Consider the following 20,091-nt stretch of genomic DNA (forward strand, 5'->3'; position numbering starts at 1 on the left):
AGCTGACATAAAACTGTGATGCTGTCACCAACTTGTGCTCACTGACACAATTAAATAATAAAATATCAAAGGGAAATGAACAATATATATATACAATATCACCTCAGTATGACACGTTTTATTGCCATATAGCATGTGCATGTTATTATTTAAAAAAATAAATGTTGCAACACTGAGCAGGGCCTCATTTCACCTCTGCTGCATACTGCAGTGTATTTAACTTGATGTAACGTGATTTAGAATACATTCCTACAGAGGAAATGAGTCCCTCTTTAATGCTTTGCTGGATGCTTGGGTATTTGTTGTCACAATAGTATGTATTCGTTCATTGATTGCTCATATCTTATCAGCCAGAACTTCGGATACAGAAAATCAGGGTGAATATTTAAGATTTAAAAAAGGGTCCATAGACTGACATGCTGTGAAAAGTTCAGTGCAGAAATAGTTAGCCTGCAGGACAGGAAGAGTTAAACATTTGTTGAGGAATATTAGGCAAGGGACAAGGGGCACTCCTGCTGCAGCTTTATTTATTAATTAGTTTGCATTGTTTTTACAATAAATTCTTTTCATTTACATAGCATCTGTAACAAAGGGAAAATAATGTAAACTATACCTTTTCATATCTATGCCTCATAACCCTCTCAGCCTGTGTGATATATTGAAATATTGATATAATTAACAAGAGTACTTTCCATGCTGTCCTCAATATTGCTAAATACATGGCTCAGGACAGTAATAGTAGTAGTAGTTGTAGTAGTAGTGGTGTGCATTAAAATTTTGATGCAGCAGGTCAAAAGTGTGAATCTGAATCCCTTTGAATGTCAGTATCATTTTCATAATCAGCTCCATCTTTACTGCTGCTGGGGATCATGTTTGATCAAACTTGAGCTGAAAAGACAAAAGACAAATAGTTTATCTTAGCTCTAAGCAATGTAAAGTCTAGAAGTCAAAATCCTCACTTTCAGCATCAGCAGAAGACTGCAACTGTTGTGTGACACTGAACGAAGTATTCAGCAAAGCTTAATATATCAACCAAGCAGCTGTTACATTTAAATACAACTATTATACTGCCTGAGACATTTGTCTTTTAATTGTCAACGTGTATGTTACATTTTATTTGCATTAAAAGGCGTCTTGGATATAAAAAATGTTCATAAACACGTCGATCAGCTCTGATAGGAAGTCTGGCGCCATAAAGCTTCGGCCATCGTCAGTGTGTTTGCTGCTGCCAGAACAACTTCACTTTATTACGACGTGATCACCAACCGATGGATGTTTTTACCTCGAGTCTCTGAACAAAAACTGGGAGCAACTGGAAAACGACTTTTGATGGAGCTCCGGTAAGTTTTAAAACATTTTAGGAGCGAAATGAGTGGGGAAAGTCGCTGAGCAGCGCTGGCCACGACGGTGAATGTGTGAGGTTTGGAGGCTCCCCAAACAAAATGCCGACAGCATCCGAGCTCTACATGACCTCAGTGCGAAGAGACAAGAGTCCGCTATCGGCTCCCGTCACTGTCAGCCTTCAGCACTTCTCCCACGTTTAGTTTGGACTCTTTTATGGATGAGGAGAAAACACAAGTGACAGGACATTCACAGCGCTCCGAGGAGCCACGGCCTGACTTCACTCTCCACGGTTCTCATGGTGTGTTTAAGGCCCGCCTCCTGCTCCGGATTCCTCATCAGTTCAGTCAGACGCTCGTTGTCGTGAACACATCACTGAGGAAAAAAAAAGTAAAATGGCAGAAGTCGCTCCAGCTCCAGCCGCCGCTGCTCCGGCAGCCAAAGCGCCCAAGAAGAAGGCTTCCAAGCCGAGGAAGGCTGGCCCCAGCGTCAGCGACCTCATCGTGAAAGCTGTGGCCGCTTCCAAGGAGCGGAACGGCGTGTCCGCGGCCGCCCTCAAGAAGACTCTGGCTGCCGGAGGCTACGACGTGGAGAAGAACAAGGCCCGCGTTAAGATCGCCATCAGGAGCCTGGTGACTAAGGGAACTCTGCTCCAGACCAAGGGGACCGGGGCCTCCGGCTCCTTCAAGATGAACAAGAAGGCGGCTGAGCCCAAAGCAAAGAAGCCAGTCAAGAAAGCCGCTCCCGCTGCCAAGAAGCCCGCAGCCAAGAAATCCACAGCGGCTAAGAAGCCCAAAGCTGCGGCAGCAGCCAAGAAGGCCACAACCACAAAGAAGTCCCCGAAGAAGGCCAAGAAAACCGCGACGCCCAAGAAAGTAGCCAAGAGCACCAAGAAGACTACCAAGAGTCCCAAGAAGGTGGCTAAGAAGGTGGCCAAGAAGCCTCCCGCAGCCAAGAAACCTGCCGCAAAGAAAGTTGCCAAGCCCAAAGCCAAGAAGGCAGCAGCACCCAAGAAGAAGTGAGCCCCCATCACTCTGAGGACTAAACATCCTGACCAAAGGCTCTTTTAAGAGCCACCCAAATCAACTTTATTGAGCCTATTCCTGTTCCCCATGTTGTCATTCAAGCACAGTTTCATTGTTTTATTAGGATCACTTTGATCAAGAGGAAGGAGACAGCAGTCAATAAGATAGCACTGATATTGACCTCTTTTTGAGATTCAAATATGAACCCACATTAGAACATTTGACAACAAAATCGGCTCCTTTGTCCCATAAATACCACAATACTGTAACTAACTGCTTCCGCTGGCCTTCTGGAAGTTCACGTTGGGACTGAGCAACAAAACATGACTAAAGTGTCTTCTCTCCTACTCAAGTAGTTATTTGTTGAATGTGAACTACATTTTTGTATCAAAGCCACTGCTGATCCTGTGCTGTTTTGGGTCGCTGCCACTGCCACCATGTACTTTTTCACCACAAGACTTACTTCCTGTTGCCAGTTGGTGACTCATCAAAGATGTGAAATTCTTTGGAAGAAGTGTAAAAAAATAAATAAATCCCCACTAACTCAACCTGTTCCAGTTGAAGAGCTTCTAATTCCACAAGTGCTGCTCTTTAATGAGAGGTATTGTGTTATTTTGCCAAAGGCATAAAAAAATATCCTATCATAATTTCACCACTTACACTAATGTGTGTGTTTTTTGAGTTTCACACGTGGCATAGGAAACTGAGCTGCACATGGATGCACTAATAATAAATAACCTCTAAAGGTAATTCCTTCATTTTCAGTAGGGTCTTCACACTGGTCAGTGTCCTAATGATAACTTTTCATTTCAGTGTCCCTTTAAAATTTTTCCTCTTTTTACAATTTAATATAATGTATTATTCATTTAATTAATTTTATATTTACTGGTGCCAAAACACCATCTCTCCCTGTGTTGAAACAGTGTGCATTTCCTTTTGCACACTGATTTGGTGATGACTGATATAACAGGTGAAAAGTGTGGTCCTGAATTCTTTTAAATCCATTTGGGTGTCTGTAGAGTTTTTAAAATCTGCTCCATTATTACTGCTGCTGAGGTGATACTTGATCAAACTGGCTTCATAAAGTCAACTTTATCTTCTGTATGTCGACTAAACAAGTCAAAGAGCTGTTCCATCTAAAGACACTTATTTTGAAGGGGCAAAGACTGCTGTCTTTTAATTGTCAGTGTGTTTGTCCATTAATAGAAGTATTAACCTGTTCCTCACTAGGCCTCTTTCTGACACACACATTAGAAGATAGCAATAAATAAATATCAGAATAGAACAGTTTATTGCCACGTGGACAGATACACAGATAGATTCATTTTACACACTATATATATATATATACAATATGAACAATAACAGCAGCCCCCCTCCAGTCACTGTGTGCTCAACTCCTGAAGCCTCATTTTAATGAGCTGTGCTGAATTTACTGTTGCACAAACCTCCTGCACAGCTTTGGTATGAGTGTGGCAGTTCATACAGCTGTGATGCTGCCACCAGCTCGTACTCACTGGAGCACAGACACTGACAGATAATGTACAGGGAAACAGACATATGATTTCACCCCAGTATGGCAATAAAAACATGCATATTGCTTTGCATTCAAATAATTTAGTTACTCCATCTTTAAACTCTGCGTTAACATTTGCACACATATATACCTATAAGTTCATATCATCTGTGCTTGTTTTAGTTACAGTTGACTTATACAGCATCTTTCACTTATCAGTTCATGTTGCAGCACGTGGTCCAAAGGGCACATTATTTCACTTGTGCTGTGCACTGGTCATGTAGTAATGACAGTACTGACTGCTCAGCTTCACTTGGATATCTGAAAACTTTGATTTGTTACCATAAAACAACTTGGCTTCTTTTGCAGATTTCTGCCAGGTTTAGCTGTAATGAATAACAGTGCTGTCACTTTACTGCTAAGTGCTGTGTGCTTAAGGACAGAAAATGTTAACTAGTGGTGCTGAACTAAAGCAGTGTATGTGGAGGTGCATGTTGCAATTTAGAAGGCATTTGTAGAGACACTAAAGGAACGTGACTCTAAAGTTGAGTGTGTGGCTCTTAAAAGAGCCTTTTTGCGGTTGTTTCCAGAGATATTGAGGTTTACTTGGCCTTGACGGGCTTCTCGGTCTTCTTGGGCAGCAGCACAGCCTGGATGTTAGGCAGCACACCACCCTGAGCGATGGTCACTCCGCCCAGGAGCTTGTTGAGCTCCTCGTCGTTGCGGACGGCCAGCTGCAGGTGACGGGGGATGATACGGGTCTTCTTGTTGTCACGGGCGGCGTTTCCAGCCAACTCCAGGATCTCAGCGGTCAGGTACTCGAGCACAGCCGCCAGATAGACGGGGGCGCCGGCACCGACACGCTCTGCATAGTTGCCTTTACGCAGAAGTCTGTGAACACGACCGACTGGAAACTGCAGACCGGCACGAGAAGAGCGGGTCTTTGCCTTGGCTCTGGCCTTTCCTCCGGTTTTACCACGTCCGCTCATTTTGGAAGATACTTTCTCGAGTTTACGCTCAAAGAAACTGTAACTCCAAGCCCGCAAACCCTCCGCTTTATGTCTGCGCAGTGCGCGGGACGGATCCTACCAGACCAACCAGAAAAGGAGCTTCCATCAGAGGGCGGCCGCTCTGCATTTTGGCGAACTTTTTGAACTGATTTTCTCCAATGAGCAGCAGGGACTCGGGCGGTGGGTTGCTCCTCCAGGCGATGCTGAGCGTCAAGAGGAGCCCTTAACCAATCGGGAGCCGGAGGTTTGCAGCAGCGTCACTAACTCCCAGCCGACCCAACAGCTTAAGAGCAGCGTCGCCTCCTCTCTTGTCTTTACTATATTTTCTCGTGTTCAGAGAAACGAAGAGGTAATAATGGCAAGAACCAAGCAGACTGCTCGTAAGTCTACCGGTGGCAAAGCCCCGAGGAAGCAGCTGGCCACCAAGGCTGCCCGTAAGAGCGCCCCGGCCACCGGCGGTGTGAAGAAGCCTCACCGTTACAGGCCCGGTACCGTGGCTCTGAGGGAGATCCGTCGCTACCAGAAGTCTACGGAGCTGCTGATCCGCAAGCTGCCCTTCCAGCGCCTGGTCAGAGAGATCGCTCAGGATTTCAAGACCGACTTGCGCTTCCAGAGCTCCGCTGTTATGGCTCTGCAGGAGGCCAGCGAGGCTTACCTGGTCGGTCTGTTTGAGGACACCAACCTGTGCGCCATCCACGCCAAGAGAGTCACCATCATGCCCAAAGACATCCAGCTGGCCCGTCGCATCCGCGGAGAGAGAGCTTAAACTGTCTGCTCCTGTCCAAACCACAACGGCTCTTTTAAGAGCCACCTCACTCTTCATTTGAGAGCTTTTCCTATGTGTCTTGTTTGTGTGATGTTAACTACAGACTTTATTCTAATGTCAGGCTGGTCGTCGGATTGTGAAGCTGGTTGATAATATTAGTGGTTGTATGCCAGCTACCTAACTTGTGTCTGAGTCCTGTGGGATCAAAGCCCCCTTGTCTCTAGGACATTGTTGTCTACACCAGAACAAATGACCTGTACTGCACAGGGACACAGACCACACAGTCACTGACAGACAGACAGACTGCAGGGTGCATCTATAGAGTTTCAGCTTGATATTGTCACCCTCCTGTCCAGCATAAACTGCCCACCTACCTGCATTAGCTTTTAGAGTTTTCTTATGTTTGTTTACATGCTGCTTATGAATAAACACCTCACAGTCACTATCTCACAACTTGTGTTGGTTACTAGTAATTAGTTTCTGAACAGCAGCCACTGGTCTCTTCACACTTGCTTCATCATCACCAATCAACAGACTCTTTTGTATTTTGCACAGCCTTCTGTGTGGGAGCATATGCAAACTTGTGCAGCTTCTTTTTACCCTCCTTGGGCACATTGAAAGGATACCTAATGCAGACACAGAACTGATGAAAACAACAAAACTGACTGCAAAACTTCTTTTTCTTTTCTCATATGCCTGACACTCAGGTATCGTTGTAGATTCTTTAGGAAACACTTGGAAATATTTTCAAACAATTCTGACACATTTTCATGATTTTTCCTGCTGTTAAAAATGAGTTGCAAGAATGTTGAGCAGGCTAATAGAGAGAGGAGACACATTCACAGTGCTATGCAGTGGTGTTCAACGAATTAATTTTTTTTTTTCATTTTTGATGTTTTGGTCCGAATGGACCGTAACCTCCTGCCTGAAGGGAGTTTCTCAAAGAGTCTGTGTCCAGGGTGAGAAGGGTCAGCTGTGATCTGACCTGCAGACCTGCACGCCTCAGATATTGTCATTTTTAATGTTGTTACTAATAAAATATTATGGGTAACTCTGTTGTTTAGCACCTTTTTTTAATAATACTATTTATATATTATTATGTATTTCCTCACTTCCACCAGTATGTGGATTTTGCCACGAGAGGCGAGAATACGCTGGACCTGATCTACAGCAACATGAAAGGGGCTTTCAAGGCAACACCCCGCCCCCACCTCGGCTCCTCAGACCACCTCTCTGTGATGCTAATTCCTGCATATAAGCCCCTATTGATCAGGAATAAGCCCACTGTGAAACAGGTGAGGATTTGGCCTGTTTCGAGTCTACTGACTGGGACATGTTTAAGTCAGCTGCCGTGGACATTGAGGAGTATGCTGAATCTGTGTCAGGATACATCCAGAAATGTTCGGAGGATGTTAGCGTGGTAAAAACTATCACCACCCGGGCAAATGAGAAACCCTGGATGACCAGTGAGGTACGTGCAAGGCTGAAAGCAAGAAACAAGGCTTTCAAGTCCGGTGACATGGTGGCTCTGAAAACAGCTAGAGCCAACCTGAACCGGGCTATAAGACTGGCCAAGCGCGCTCATGGACAAAAAATACAGGACTTCTTCAATGACCCCACTAACACCAGACGGATGTGGCAGGGCATCCAATCTCACTGACTACAAGGCTCCTACCCCTTCCTGTGAGAACAACACTAGCTTCCTCAACCAACTGAACAAACACTTTGGGAGGTTCGAGGCACTGAACACCACCTCAGCAATAAAATCCATTCCTCGCCCAGGTGAGCAGATACTCTGCCTGGATTCAGCTGATGTCCGGAGAACCCTGAGGAAGGTGAATGCCCGGAAAGCAGCTGGCCCTGACAACATACCAGGAAGAGTGCTCAAGGAATGTGCTGACCAGCTGGCTGGGGTTCTCACAGACATTTTCAATACATCACTTCACCAGGCTGTGGTACCATCCTGCTTCAAAACTGCCATCATCGTACCGGTACCCAAAAACAACACAACCTCCTCCCTCAATGACTGCCGCCCAGTTGTACTTACACCAATCATGATGAAGTGCTTTGAGAGGCTGGTAAATTGACCATATGGTTTCTGGACTCCCCTCAATATTCGACCTGTACCAGTTTGCTTATTGCCGCAACCGCTCCACAGAGGATGCCATCTCCTCCACAGTCCATCAGAGCCTGGAGCATCTGGAAGGGGAAAACACACACGTGCGGATGCTGTTTCTGGATTTCAGCTCCACATTCAATACCATCATTCCACAACACCTGATAAGTAAACTGGCCCCCCTTGGATATAACACCCACCTCTGCAACTGGCAGCTTGATTTCCTCACCAACAGACCTCAGCGTGTGCGGGTGGGAAACAACGTCTCCAGTGTCATCTCTCTGAGCACCGGCTCCCCTCAGGGCTGTGTCCTGAGTCCGCTGCTATTCACACTTATGACACACGACTGTTACGCCAGGTCCACTACCAACCACATTGTGAAGTTCACAGACGACACAACAGTAGTGGGCCTCATCACGAACAATGATGAGCAGGCCTACAGAGAGGAGGTGAAACACCTGGCAGTCTGGTGTGACACCAACAACCTGATCCTGAATGTCTCTAAAACAAAAGAGATCATTGTGGACTTCAGGAGGAACCGGCCCAGCCACACCCCTCTCACCATCAACAATGTAGCAGTGGAGATTGTCAGCAGCACCAGGTTTCTGGGGGTGCAGATAACTGACTCTTTAACCTGGTCCAATCAAACTGGCACGCTGGTAAAGAGGGCCCAGCAGCGCATGCACTTTCTTCGCCGGATGCGGAGAGTACAACTACCCGCTCCCATCCTCACCACCTTCTACAGAGGAACTATAGAGAGCATCCTAACCAGCTGCATCTCAGTCTGGTCAGCGGCCTGTAGTGCCTCTGACTGGAAATCACTACAGAGGGTGGTGAGGACAGCGGAGAAAATCATTGGGACCCCACTCCCTCCTCTCCAGGACATTGCAAGGAAACGCTGCCTGACCAGGGCCCACAACATCACCAGTGACCCCTCCCACCCTCACCACGGTCTGTTCTCACTGCTGAAGTCTGGCAGAAGATTCCGCAGCATGTGGTGCAGAACAACCAGACTCGCAAACAGCTTCTTTCCATATGCCATAAGACTACTTAACTCTACATGATCACTTCCCCTCCTCACCCACACAAACACCACTCAGGACTACAGCCCATTTATTTACTGTGCAATATATTTATATTCTGTACATCCACAAAAGTACTATTTATTACAAATACTCACTGTGCAATAATAATTACATATGTATATATGCCGACTGACTTTTTATACAAAATACCTCATTTTTCAAGTACTTTTTACTGCATATTTATTGTGTGTATATATTATATTTTTTACTTTTTTTCTTTTAAAAAGAATATGTCAGTAATTCCTGCCATGCTTGAGCCACTGCACCGAAATTTCGTTTGTGATGAAAATCCAAATGACAAATAAAGAAAGTCTAAGTCTAAGTCTATTTAATATGTCCCATATTCCTTTATTATTGCTTTTGTTACTGTATAATATTTTACTATAGTATTCCTTCCTACCTACTGATAATATTGGTTAACTTAATGTTATATTTTTTTTCATTTTCTGTCTCTTTGGTCCTTTGTTTTATAAATTCTCTGTATAGTGCATTTTTCTTTTTACAGGCATATACTTAAAAAGGTTTCGTATGCACTATCGATGTCACTTTCATTGTATACCCTTTCCCACTTTTGTGCCAGTAATTCATTCTTTAATGTGTTCATAGTTTCCTCTGTCCTTACCCATCTGTATTTCACTTTTTTCTCCGGGTGTTTTGTTTTTTCTGGTGATTGCTGTCATAAACTGTGAAAACTGGTAGGTGATCACTGATGTCATTAATTAATAGTCCACTCACTGTATTATTTTCAATATCATTGGTGAATATGTTGTCGATTAAAGTAGCACAATGTGATGCAATTCTACTAGGTTTAGTGATTTTTGGGTATAAACCCATACTGTACATCATATTGATAAATTCATCAATAGTTTTATGGTTATTTGGATTGAGCAGGTCAATATTTAAGTCACCACAAATGAAAACAACTTTTTGATTAGTTTTTGAAAACATTTCCCCAGTCCAGTCCTTAAATGCTTTAACACTAGAGCCTGGTGCTCTGTATATACAGCTGATTATTATATTTTTGCTTTTTTTTTTTTTTTTAAGAAGAATCAGCTTTATTGACAGTATATATATTTTTACATACACACACACACTGAATTCGTCTTCTGCATTTGGGGCATTTTTCACATTAATCACTCCATCACACCCAAATTTTTCCTGCCCGTCCGGTGGGGGAATCGAACCGGTGACCCTCCGATCACAAGCCGCTTCTCCAACCTCCAGGCCATGGCTGCCTCCGTGAAGTATTTTTCCTCACATACTTCAATTGTTATACATTCTAATAATCACAGTTGTCATATGTTCTACTATTTTGCTGCACTATTTTACTATTTGCTGATTCCTTTCTGTTATTAAAGTCTGCATACAGACTCCTACAATTGAAATGGATTATTGATAATTTACTGTCCATTGTAATGGTCTGGTTAAACTGTTCATCTGTGCAGTAGTAGCAGTTGTTATTGATATTAAAGAAGAAATTATAGTCAGTGTACTGAAATGTGCTTAGCTCCAATTTTTCATAATCCGCAATCCTTTGAGTTATATCGTTTTTGTCACCAGGTGCAGATGAATGAGTTCTTTCAGTCTGTGTCATGGATGTATGTTGTATTTGAGTCATCATACCTTATAGTCCGGATTGGAACGATCATTCATATTTGTCCAGTTCGTCGATGTTCCTGATGACCACAACCACAACAACTACTTTATAATTAATGATAAAATAAACAAACTCCATAAGAAATAATAAAGGCACAGAAAAGCTAGAACAAAAGACAGAAACCTACAGTCATCTCTTCTGATTTAACTGTATGCAGTCACATTATTGTTCTTCGGATTTTAATGATGTACAATTTAAAAATTACTTTGAGTACAAGCTTTTAGGAAAAGCGATAGTGAACAATGTTAAAGGACACATGTGGTTTCCAATGTGCTGGTGTTCAGTACGCGGTGCTCGAAGAGGAGAGGCCGCCTCTGTTTCCTTTTACGTCCTCAGAGACGAGCTAAATTGCCGAGTGCGGAGGAGCTTTGCATTACTCTGTGTTCATCAGCGTATAGTAAGAATGAGTGGAAGAGGCAAAGGAGGAAAAGGACTCGGAAAAGGAGGCGCTAAGCGTCACCGTAAAGTCCTCCGTGATAACATCCAGGGAATCACCAAGCCCGCTATCCGCCGTCTGGCCCGCCGTGGTGGAGTAAAGCGTATCTCTGGTCTGATCTACGAGGAGACCCGCGGTGTGCTGAAGGTTTTCCTGGAGAACGTGATCCGTGATGCCGTCACTTACACTGAGCACGCCAAGAGAAAGACCGTGACTGCCATGGATGTGGTGTATGCTCTGAAGAGGCAGGGCCGCACTCTGTACGGCTTCGGCGGCTAAACATACCAACAACTTCTCATCTATTAACAACAAAGGCCCTTTTAAGGGCCACACACAGTCTTTTTAAAGAGCTGGATGTTGTTTTTTTGTTTCATCTGTTTGCTATAGTGAGTAAAGATTAACGATATTTCATAAACGTTATTATGAGTAAACGTTACTTTGCTCACGAGTCGTTTAAACGAGTAGGTTCTTGATTTCTAAATGTTATTTCAGCCACGCTCTTACTGCTTTATCTCAATAAATGTACTAACAGGCTGTAGCTAAGATTTAATTTTAATGATGTACACTTTGAAAATTACTGAGTACAGGCTTTTAGGAAAAGCGATAGTGAACAATGTTAAAGGACACATGTCGACCGTTGCTCTTAACGAATTCTAACAAAAAATTGGGTTGGGCTAAGCGGAACACCCACCCATTATGTGTTAATGATTTTTCACCACTGTACATATGGAGTTTCCTGAATGCACATGAATTAATTATTTCCTCTAGTTTCGATCTAGAGACTCTTCACACTGTTCAGTGCCTTAACATAACCATTTTTGTCAATAAGTATATATAATATACAAAAATATAAGTTTCCAAATTAAACGGTTACTTAAAACGGTAGTGTTTTCCTGGAATTTTTGAGGAAACCAAATGAATGACCAATTAAAATGTTTTATCGCTTACAAAGTACATTCATTTTTACAATTCAATTTTCTTCAAATACATGGAACTAAAGGTTCCACACACGAACACAGTTCTTTTGTAACTCGAAAGAAACACCTGCTCTTAATAGCAAAGTGGTGGCTCTTAAAAGAGCCGTTAGTTGGTCACAAGACGGATGGTTGTTTACTTGGAGCTGGTGTACTTGGTCACAGCCTTGGTGCCCTCAGACACGGCGTGCTTAGCCAGCTCACCGGGCAGCAGCAGACGCACTGCGGTCTGAATCTCCCTGGAAGTGATGGTGGAGCGCTTGTTGTAGTGAGCCAGACGAGAAGCCTCAGCAGCAATGCGCTCGAAGATGTCGTTCACAAAGGAGTTCATGATGCTCATGGCCTTGGACGAGATACCGGTGTCAGGGTGGACCTGCTTCAGCACCTTGTACACATAGATGGCGTAACTCTCCTTCCTGGTCTTTCTCTTCTTCTTGCCTCCTTTCCCGGCAGTCTTAGTCACTGCCTTCTTGGAGCCTTTCTTCGGTGCAGACTTCGCTGGTTCGGGCATCTTGACTGCTCTGGTTATCCCAGCGATAAAGATGTTACATAGCCTACAGCAACTGTTCTTATATGGCCTGCATGCAAACACGACTGTGTAGTCCCCCTCCTGTAATTGGTCGATCTGCTCACTGGGGGTTGAAGGTTGTCTCACGCTGTGGAGGGTTGTGTTTCCATGGCAACTTGTTTTTGTCAAATATGAAGCGCTTTCTCTTGGAAAGCCGTAGTCAGGCCTTGACCAACAGAAAATACAAGTTTAGTTGATTGTTAACCCTCTTGTTATGTTACTGGTCAAATTGACCCGTTAGAAAGTTTGAAGGACAAGAAAAAACTTCTGCTTGCCTGTAATCAACATTCATCTCACGTATTTGCAGCAACCCACATATCACATGGATACTGTTCAGGTCAATTTGAATAGTTATGTAAAACTTTTGTGTTTTATATGTTGGTCTTTCAAAAGCAATAAAGTGGTGAAACATTAAAAAAAAAAACATTGAACATGTACATTATCCTAATTGAACCATTATCTGTGAGAGGTAAGGAACACCATTTCACTAAATATTGATAGAATAGAGAGTAATGGAGTTAGTAATTAAATATTAACAACGCTTATTGGGATTTTTTTATTATTATTATTTTCAGACTTCTTTTGGATAATAAATTATGCACTGAGTCAAATTGACCCGGGAACATCATTGCAGGAGGGTTAAGCTAGTTTGGATTCAAGGATTCAAGGAGCTTTATTGTCATTTCACACATGTAGAAACATGAAGTGGAACGAAATTAGTTTCCCCGGTCCCGGTATAAGCCCAATAACCTAACAAAATACCTGATGCTGTAAATATAAAACAACACTATATAAATATAAAAAACAATCAGAATAATATAAACAGTGAACAGGGAGCAACAATATTTACAGCAGTACTGCGGTATTGTGCAAATGGCGGAGTAGTGCAAATGAAATGAGTAGTGCAGAGTTCTGTGCAAATGGCTGCATTGTGCAATGTTTCATGGGTGGTTGTTGGGAAAAGGGTGTGTGTATGTGTGTGTGTGGGGTGTAAGATATGGGGTAGCAGCAGGGGCTACAGAGGACCTCCAGAGTTCAACAGTCTCACAGCTTCTGGGAAGAAGCTGTTCCTCAGTCTGGTGGTCCCGCTCTTAATGCTCTGCAGCCTCCTGCCTGAGAGGAGAGGGCCAAACAGTTTGTGTGAGGGGTGGGTGGGGTTCTTCATGATGCAGGAGGCCCTTTTCCTGCACCTGGAGGTGTAGTTGTCCGTGGTTGTGGATAGGCTGTGTCCCACAGTCTTCTGTGCAGCTTTCACCACCCTCTGCAGAGCCTTTTTCTCTGCTGCAGAGCAGCTGCCGTGCCACACAGTGATGCAGGAGCACAGGACGCTCTCCACCACACATCTGTAAAAAGATGTCAGGACTGAGTTCCCCAGTCCGGCACGCCTCAGCCTCCTGAGGAAGTAGAGGTAGGAAGTGTTGCTGTTCCAGGTGAGGTCGTCTGTTATGTGGACACCCACGTACCTGAAGCTGGAGACCACTTCCACCGCTGTCTCTCCAATGTACAGGGGAGGAAGGGGGAGATGTCTGCCCCTTCTGAAGTCCACGATCATCTCCTTAGTCTTCTTCACATTGATGCAGAGGTTGTTCTCTCTGCACCAACCCTCCAGGTGTTCCACCTCCTGCCTGTAGTAGGACTCGTCGCTGTTGGCGATGCGTCCAACCACAGCTGTATCATCTGTAGACTTCACGGTCAGGCAGCTCGGATGTTGTGCTGAGCAGTCGTGTGTTAGCAGGATGAACAGGAGGGGGCTCAGCACACAGCCCTGGGGAGAGTTGGTGCTGAGGGTGATGGGGGAGGAGGAGTTGTCGTGGATCTTCACGGTCTGCGGCCTGTGAATCAGGAAGTCCAGGACCCAGTTGCAGAGGGTGGAGCTCAGTCCGAGAGCACTGAGCTTGTGGATCAGTGTCTGTGGAATGATTGTATTAATAGCAGATGTAAAATCCACAAAGAGAAGGCGGGCATAGGAGTCTTTATTCTCTAGGTGGGTGAGAGCTGTGTGGACCACAGAAGATATGGCATCCTCTGTGGATCGGTTCTTTCTGTATGCGTACTGGTGTGGGTCCACAGTGACGTCGATGCAGTCTTTGATGCGGGCCATGACCAGTCTCTCAAAGCACTTCATGACTATCGGGGCGAGCGCTACTGGCCGATAGTCATTCAGGCTCGTCACTGTGGAGGTCTTGGGAATGGGGATGATTGTGGCGGTCTTCAGACAGGTGGGGACCGTCGCCTGCTGGAGAGAGGTGTTGAAGATGTCCGTCAGTACCTCTGTGAGCTGATGTGTACAGCAATTCAGCACCCGCCCTGGGATATTATCGGGACCTGCAGCTTTGTGTGAATTTATCCTCTGGAGGGTCCTCCTCACTTCTGCTGGGGTCACACTGAGGGGCTCTTCAGCAGGTAGGAGGGTGAGTCTGGTGCTGAGGGGGGCGTCCGGGTCCTCAAAGCGGGCGAAGAAGTTGTTGAGAGCTTCAGGCAGAGAGGGGTCCCTGTTGTGCATCTTTGGTGTTTGTTACGCTGTAACGATCTGAGTAAAAACCTCCTGTTGTTTAACTGATATTTGAATACTACTTTTTCTACTACTATTAATAATAAATATAATAATATTTATAATCATGTGAAATGGATAGTAGAGATTGCCATTTTAGCGCATCATGCATAATACAGTGATAACTGAGAAAAAAAGACTGAAATCCAAACACAATTCTTTAAAAATTCTTTAAAAATTTAAGGTTTAAAAAGGGGTCTATGATAACAGGCAAGGGAGCTGCTTGAGCACAGGTGGCACTCCTGCTGCACCTTTATTTATAAATTAATTTGCATTGCTTTTAACAGTAAATTCTTTTCATTTACATAGCATGTGTAACAAAGGGAAAATAATGTAAACTATACACTTTCATGTCTATGCCTCATAATCCTCTCAGCCTGTGTGCCATTTTGAAATATTTTATAATACATATTTACATATTTATAATACAATTTCAGTAATACAAAAGTACTTTCCCATGCTGCTTGGAGCATGGGAAAGTTAATACATGGCTCAGGGTGGTAGTAGTAGTAGTAGTAGTAGTTGTTGTTGTAGTGGTGTGCATTAAAACTTTGGTACAGCAGGTCAAAAGTGTGGATCTGAATCCCTTTGAATGTCAGTATCATTTTCATAATCAGCTCCATCTTTACTTCTGCTGGGGATCATGTTTGATCAAACTTGAGCTGGCAGGACAAAATTCAAATAGTTTATTTTAGCTCTATGCAATGTAAAGTCTAGAAGTCAAAATCCTCACTTTCAGCATCAGCAGAAGACTGCAACTGTTGTGTGACACTTAACGAAGTATTCAGCAAAGATTAATATATCAACCAAGCAGCTGTTACATTTAAATACAACTATTATACTGCCTAAAGACATTTGTCTTTTAATTGTCAACGTGTATGTTACATTTTATTTGCATTAAAAGGAGTCTTGGATACAAAAAATGTTCATAAACACGTCGAGCAGCTCTGATAGGAAGTCTGGCGCCATAAAGCTTCGGCCATCGTCAGTGTGTTTGCTGCTGCCAGAACAACTTCACTTTATTACGACGTGATCACCAACTGATGGATGTTTTTACGTCGAGTCTCTGAACAAAAACGGGGGGCAACTGAAAAACGACTTCTGGTGGAGCTCCGGTAAGTTTTAAAACATTTTAGGAGAGAAATGAGTGGGGAAAGTCGCCGAGCAGCGCTGGCCACGACGGTGAATGTGTGAGGTTTGGAGGCTCCCCAAACAAAATGCCGACAGCATCCGAGCTCTACATGACCTCAGTGCGAAGAGACACGAGTCCGCTATCGGCTCCCGTCACTGTCAGCCTTCAGCACTTCTCCCACGTTTAGTTTGGACTCTTTTATGGATGAGGAGAAAACACAAGTGACAGGACATTCACAGCGCTCCGAGGAGCCACGGCCTGACTTCACTCTCCACGGTTCTCATGGTGTGTTTAAGGCCCGCCTCCTGCTCTGGATTCTTCAACAGTTTAGTCAGACGCTCGTTGTCGTGAACACATCACTGAGGAAAATAAAGTAAAATGGCAGAAGTCGCTCCAGCTCCAGCCGCCGCTGCTCCGGCAGCCAAAGCGCCCAAGAAGAAGGCTTCCAAGCCGAGGAAGGCTGGCCCCAGCGTCAGCGACCTCATCGTGAAAGCTGTGGCCGCTTCCAAGGAGCGGAACGGCGTGTCCGCGGCCGCCCTCAAGAAGACTCTGGCTGCCGGAGGCTACGACGTGGAGAAGAACAAGGCCCGCGTTAAGATCGCCATCAGGAGCCTGGTGACTAAGGGAACTCTGCTCCAGACCAAGGGGACCGGGGCCTCCGGCTCCTTCAAGATGAACAAGAAGGCGGCTGAGCCCAAAGCAAAGAAGCCAGTCAAGAAAGCCGCTCCCGCTGCCAAGAAGCCCGCAGCCAAGAAGTCCACAGCGGCTAAGAAGCCCAAAGCTGCGGTAGCAGCCAAGAAGGCCACAACCACAAAGAAGTCCCCGAAGAAGGCCAAGAAAACCGCGACGCCCAAGAAAGTAGCCAAGAGCACCAAGAAGACTACCAAGAGTCCCAAGAAGGTGGCTAAGAAGGTGGCCAAGAAGCCTCCCGCAGCCAAGAAACCTGCAGCAAAGAAAGTTGCCAAGCCCAAAGCCAAGAAGGCAGCAGCACCCAAGAAGAAGTGAGCCTCGATCACTCTGAGGACTAAACATCCTGACCAAAGGCTCTTTTAAGAGCCACCCAAATCAGCTTTATTGAGCTTATTCCTGTTCCCCATGTTGTCATGTAGACATTCAAATATAAGCCCACATTAGAAAATCATTAAGCCTTTTCATTGCACTTGAAACCAAACCAAGTCTTTTGTCCCATAAAAACCAGAATGAAAGACATGTGGATGACTGCCTTTACTGCCTTAACAGTGTTTTTGTGTCTGCCTGCAATGAAAGGAGAGGAGGCAACACACAGAACCACACAGCAGTAAGCACTTCAGAGTTGTGCCCCACTCGCTGAAGGCCCCATCACCTAAACCACTTAAGTAAAACACTTAAACTTTAGCTTTCCACACACACACATTTGTGTGTTTTCACTGTCAAACACCAGACACAATACTCAAACCTGTAGCCTTGTGTGCTCGTAATGCTGTAGGTTTGACTCCCAGTTCTCCACAGGACCCACGAACAGGCATTGATGGGTAAAATTAATGCAGTTTTCTTGAATTTCCCACTACTTCTATCTAGTTTGACTTGTCAATGCAGGAAGCCCAGAGTTAGAACTGCATGATGCCCTGAGGTGTCCTGATGAAATGACAAGCTTGAAACTGACTCGCAACTTCTTTTCCACTATTTCTCATATCAGCTTGCATATTTCCCCCACCCCCCCCCCAAGAGTCACAGATATCTCTGACAAACTGAACAATAACAGCAGCCCCCTCCAGTCACTGTGTGCTCAACTCCTGTAGCCTCCGTTTAATGAGCTGTGCTGAACTTACTTTTGCACAAACCTCCTGCACAGCTTTGGTATGAGTGTGGCAGTTCATACAGCTGTGATGCTGCCACCAGCTTCAAGTCAGTCAGTTCTTTTTAATGTAGGGTCTTAATCTTTCTATCTGCTCATGTTGAAACACATGGTTCAAGAACATCATGACTTGTTTGACCCATGGGATTCAGGGTCAGGACTCAAGCCCATGCACAGAATCAGATTTATCACGTTCAGTGTATTTAGAAAAGGAAATAAGGTCTCCTTCAATGTTTTGTTGGACTGTATGTGTTGTGGTAATATTATTTTCCATGCTTTTCATCTGTTAATTAAAATAGCATCACTTAGCTTCAACAATCTTCTAAGTCCATTGTGGGCAAGACAGCTACAGTTTTGAATATATAGTACAACAGTTCAGAGACACAAAAGGAACATAACTCTAAAGTTGAGTGTGTGGCTCTTAAAAGAGCCTTTTGAGGTTGTTTCCAGAAATATTGAGATTTACTTGGCCTTGGCGGGCTTGTCGGTCTTCTTGGGCAGCAGCACAGCCTGGATGTTAGGCAGCACACCACCCTGAGCGATGGTCACTCCGCCCAGGAGCTTGTTGAGCTCCTCGTCGTTGCGGACGGCCAGCTGCAGGTGACGGGGGATGATACGGGTCTTCTTGTTGTCACGGGCAGCGTTTCCAGCCAACTCCAGGATCTCAGCGGTCAGGTACTCGAGCACAGCCGCCAGATAGACGGGGGCGCCGGCACCGACACGCTCTGCATAGTTGCCCTTACGCAGAAGCCTGTGAACACGACCGACTGGAAACTGCAGACCGGCACGAGAAGAGCGGGTCTTTGCCTTGGCTCTGGCCTTTCCTCCGGTTTTACCACGTCCGCTCATTTTGGAAGATACTTTCTCGAGTTTACGCTCAAAGAAACTGAAACTCCAAGCCCGCAAACCCTCCGCTTTATGTCTGCGCAGTGCGCGGGACGGATCCTACCAGACCAACCAGAAAAGGGGCTTCCATCAGAGGGCGGCCGCTCTGCATTTTGGCGAACTTTTTGAACTGATTTTCTCCAATGAGCAGCAGGGACTCGGGCGGTGGGTTGCTCCTCCAGGCGATGCTGAGCGTCAAGAGGAGCCCTTAACCAATCGGGGCCGGAGGTTTGCAGCAGCGTCACTAACTCCCAGCCGACCCAACAGCTTAAGAGCAGCGTCGCCTCCTCTCTTGTCTTTACTATATTTTCTCGTGTTCAGAGAAACGAAGAGGTAATAATGGCAAGAACCAAGCAGACTGCTCGTAAGTCTACCGGTGGCAAAGCCCCGAGGAAGCAGCTGGCCACCAAGGCTGCTCGTAAGAGCGCCCCGGCCACCGGCGGTGTGAAGAAGCCTCACCGTTACAGGCCCGGTACCGTGGCTCTGAGGGAGATCCGTCGCTACCAGAAGTCTACGGAGCTGCTGATCCGCAAGCTGCCCTTCCAGCGCCTGGTCAGAGAGATCGCTCAGGATTTCAAGACCGACTTGCGTTTCCAGAGCTCCGCTGTCATGGCTCTGCAGGAGGCCAGCGAGGCTTACCTGGTCGGTCTGTTTGAGGACACCAACCTGTGCGCCATCCACGCCAAGAGGGTCACCATCATGCCCAAAGACATCCAGCTGGCCCGTCGTATCCGCGGAGAGAGAGCTTAAACTGTCTGCTTCTGTACAAACCACAACGGCTCTTTTAAGAGCCACCTCACTCTTCATTTGAGAGCTTTTTCTTTGTTGCTTGTGTGGAGTTGGGCATTCAAGATTACACGGTGATGCTATATTTTATAACAAATCTTATCGTAATATTCACATCCGTCTGTTTATTGGAAAATAGTGTATACAGATACAGAAGCATGAATTATACTAATAGCTACTAACTGGTGATGAGTTCCTACTTCCGCGTTTACAGCGTGTATTTGGTCAGCATTGGCTGGTAGCTGCTCCTCAGCCAGTTTCTGATTTCCCCTTTTAATCTCCCACTCAAATGTTCAGCGCATTGCTGCCATCCAGTGGTGAGTAAGCATACGTATCAATCCCTTTATAACCAGGTAGGTTCAAATAAAAATAAAGTGATTTGAGTTTCAGTTGTTTTTAAACGTTATAA

The 20,091-nt window shown here is 45.1% G+C and overlaps 7 protein-coding genes across 7 annotated transcripts; 4 read left to right on the forward strand and 3 right to left on the reverse strand.

The window, feature by feature from the left end:
* Positions 1-1,702: 1,702 nt before the first annotated feature.
* Positions 1,703-2,399, forward strand: LOC124070261 (histone H1-like). The gene has a single exon (XM_046409991.1). The coding sequence runs from the start codon at positions 1,737-1,739 to the stop codon at positions 2,361-2,363; it is 627 nt and encodes a 208-aa protein (XP_046265947.1). The 5' UTR covers positions 1,703-1,736; the 3' UTR covers positions 2,364-2,399.
* Positions 2,400-4,434: 2,035 nt separating this feature from the next.
* Positions 4,435-4,930, reverse strand: LOC124070277 (histone H2A). The gene has a single exon (XM_046410032.1). The coding sequence runs from the start codon at positions 4,869-4,871 to the stop codon at positions 4,485-4,487; it is 387 nt and encodes a 128-aa protein (XP_046265988.1). The 5' UTR covers positions 4,872-4,930; the 3' UTR covers positions 4,435-4,484.
* Positions 4,931-5,189: 259 nt separating this feature from the next.
* LOC124070295 (histone H3-like) lies at positions 5,190-11,252 on the forward strand. Its single transcript, XM_046410072.1, has 2 exons — positions 5,190-5,580; positions 10,908-11,252. The coding sequence occupies exons 1-2, from the start codon at positions 5,248-5,250 to the stop codon at positions 11,229-11,231; spliced, it is 657 nt and encodes a 218-aa protein (XP_046266028.1). The 5' UTR covers positions 5,190-5,247; the 3' UTR covers positions 11,232-11,252.
* Positions 11,253-12,014: 762 nt separating this feature from the next.
* Positions 12,015-12,477, reverse strand: LOC124070288 (histone H2B 1/2). Its single transcript, XM_046410060.1, has one exon. The coding sequence runs from the start codon at positions 12,435-12,437 to the stop codon at positions 12,063-12,065; it is 375 nt and encodes a 124-aa protein (XP_046266016.1). The 5' UTR covers positions 12,438-12,477; the 3' UTR covers positions 12,015-12,062.
* A 4,000-nt stretch (positions 12,478-16,477) lies between these two features.
* LOC124070267 (histone H1-like) lies at positions 16,478-17,205 on the forward strand. Its single transcript, XM_046410006.1, has one exon. It carries the CDS (start codon positions 16,556-16,558, stop codon positions 17,180-17,182), a length of 627 nt encoding a protein of 208 aa, XP_046265962.1. The 5' UTR covers positions 16,478-16,555; the 3' UTR covers positions 17,183-17,205.
* Positions 17,206-18,458: 1,253 nt separating this feature from the next.
* LOC124070283 (histone H2A-like) lies at positions 18,459-18,918 on the reverse strand. The gene has a single exon (XM_046410045.1). It carries the CDS (start codon positions 18,858-18,860, stop codon positions 18,474-18,476), a length of 387 nt encoding a protein of 128 aa, XP_046266001.1. The 5' UTR covers positions 18,861-18,918; the 3' UTR covers positions 18,459-18,473.
* Positions 18,919-19,179: 261 nt separating this feature from the next.
* Positions 19,180-20,036, forward strand: LOC124070273 (histone H3). Its single transcript, XM_046410018.1, has one exon. The coding sequence runs from the start codon at positions 19,236-19,238 to the stop codon at positions 19,644-19,646; it is 411 nt and encodes a 136-aa protein (XP_046265974.1). The 5' UTR covers positions 19,180-19,235; the 3' UTR covers positions 19,647-20,036.
* The last annotated feature ends 55 nt before the right edge of the window (positions 20,037-20,091 follow it).

The sequence above is a fragment of the Scatophagus argus genome, chromosome 2 (genome assembly GCF_020382885.2).
Source record: "Scatophagus argus isolate fScaArg1 chromosome 2, fScaArg1.pri, whole genome shotgun sequence".
In the NCBI taxonomy this organism is placed as follows: Eukaryota; Metazoa; Chordata; class Actinopteri; family Scatophagidae; genus Scatophagus; species Scatophagus argus.

What these genes read in the sequence shown, in the direction of transcription:
- LOC124070273 (XM_046410018.1), top strand. Translation starts at nt 19,236, where the DNA reads ATGGCAAGAACCAAGCAGACTGCTCGTAAGTCTACCGGTGGCAAAGCC.
- LOC124070288 (XM_046410060.1), bottom strand. Translation starts at nt 12,437, where the DNA reads ATGCCCGAACCAGCGAAGTCTGCACCGAAGAAAGGCTCCAAGAAGGCA.
- LOC124070283 (XM_046410045.1), bottom strand. Translation starts at nt 18,860, where the DNA reads ATGAGCGGACGTGGTAAAACCGGAGGAAAGGCCAGAGCCAAGGCAAAG.
- LOC124070261 (XM_046409991.1), top strand. Translation starts at nt 1,737, where the DNA reads ATGGCAGAAGTCGCTCCAGCTCCAGCCGCCGCTGCTCCGGCAGCCAAA.
- LOC124070295 (XM_046410072.1), top strand. Translation starts at nt 5,248, where the DNA reads ATGGCAAGAACCAAGCAGACTGCTCGTAAGTCTACCGGTGGCAAAGCC. An exon ending in TTGAGGACACCAACCTGTGC is followed by an intron (nt 5,581 to 10,907) that starts GCCATCCACGCC and finishes TGTGTTCATCAG; the next exon opens with CGTATAGTAAGAATGAGTGG.
- LOC124070267 (XM_046410006.1), top strand. Translation starts at nt 16,556, where the DNA reads ATGGCAGAAGTCGCTCCAGCTCCAGCCGCCGCTGCTCCGGCAGCCAAA.
- LOC124070277 (XM_046410032.1), bottom strand. Translation starts at nt 4,871, where the DNA reads ATGAGCGGACGTGGTAAAACCGGAGGAAAGGCCAGAGCCAAGGCAAAG.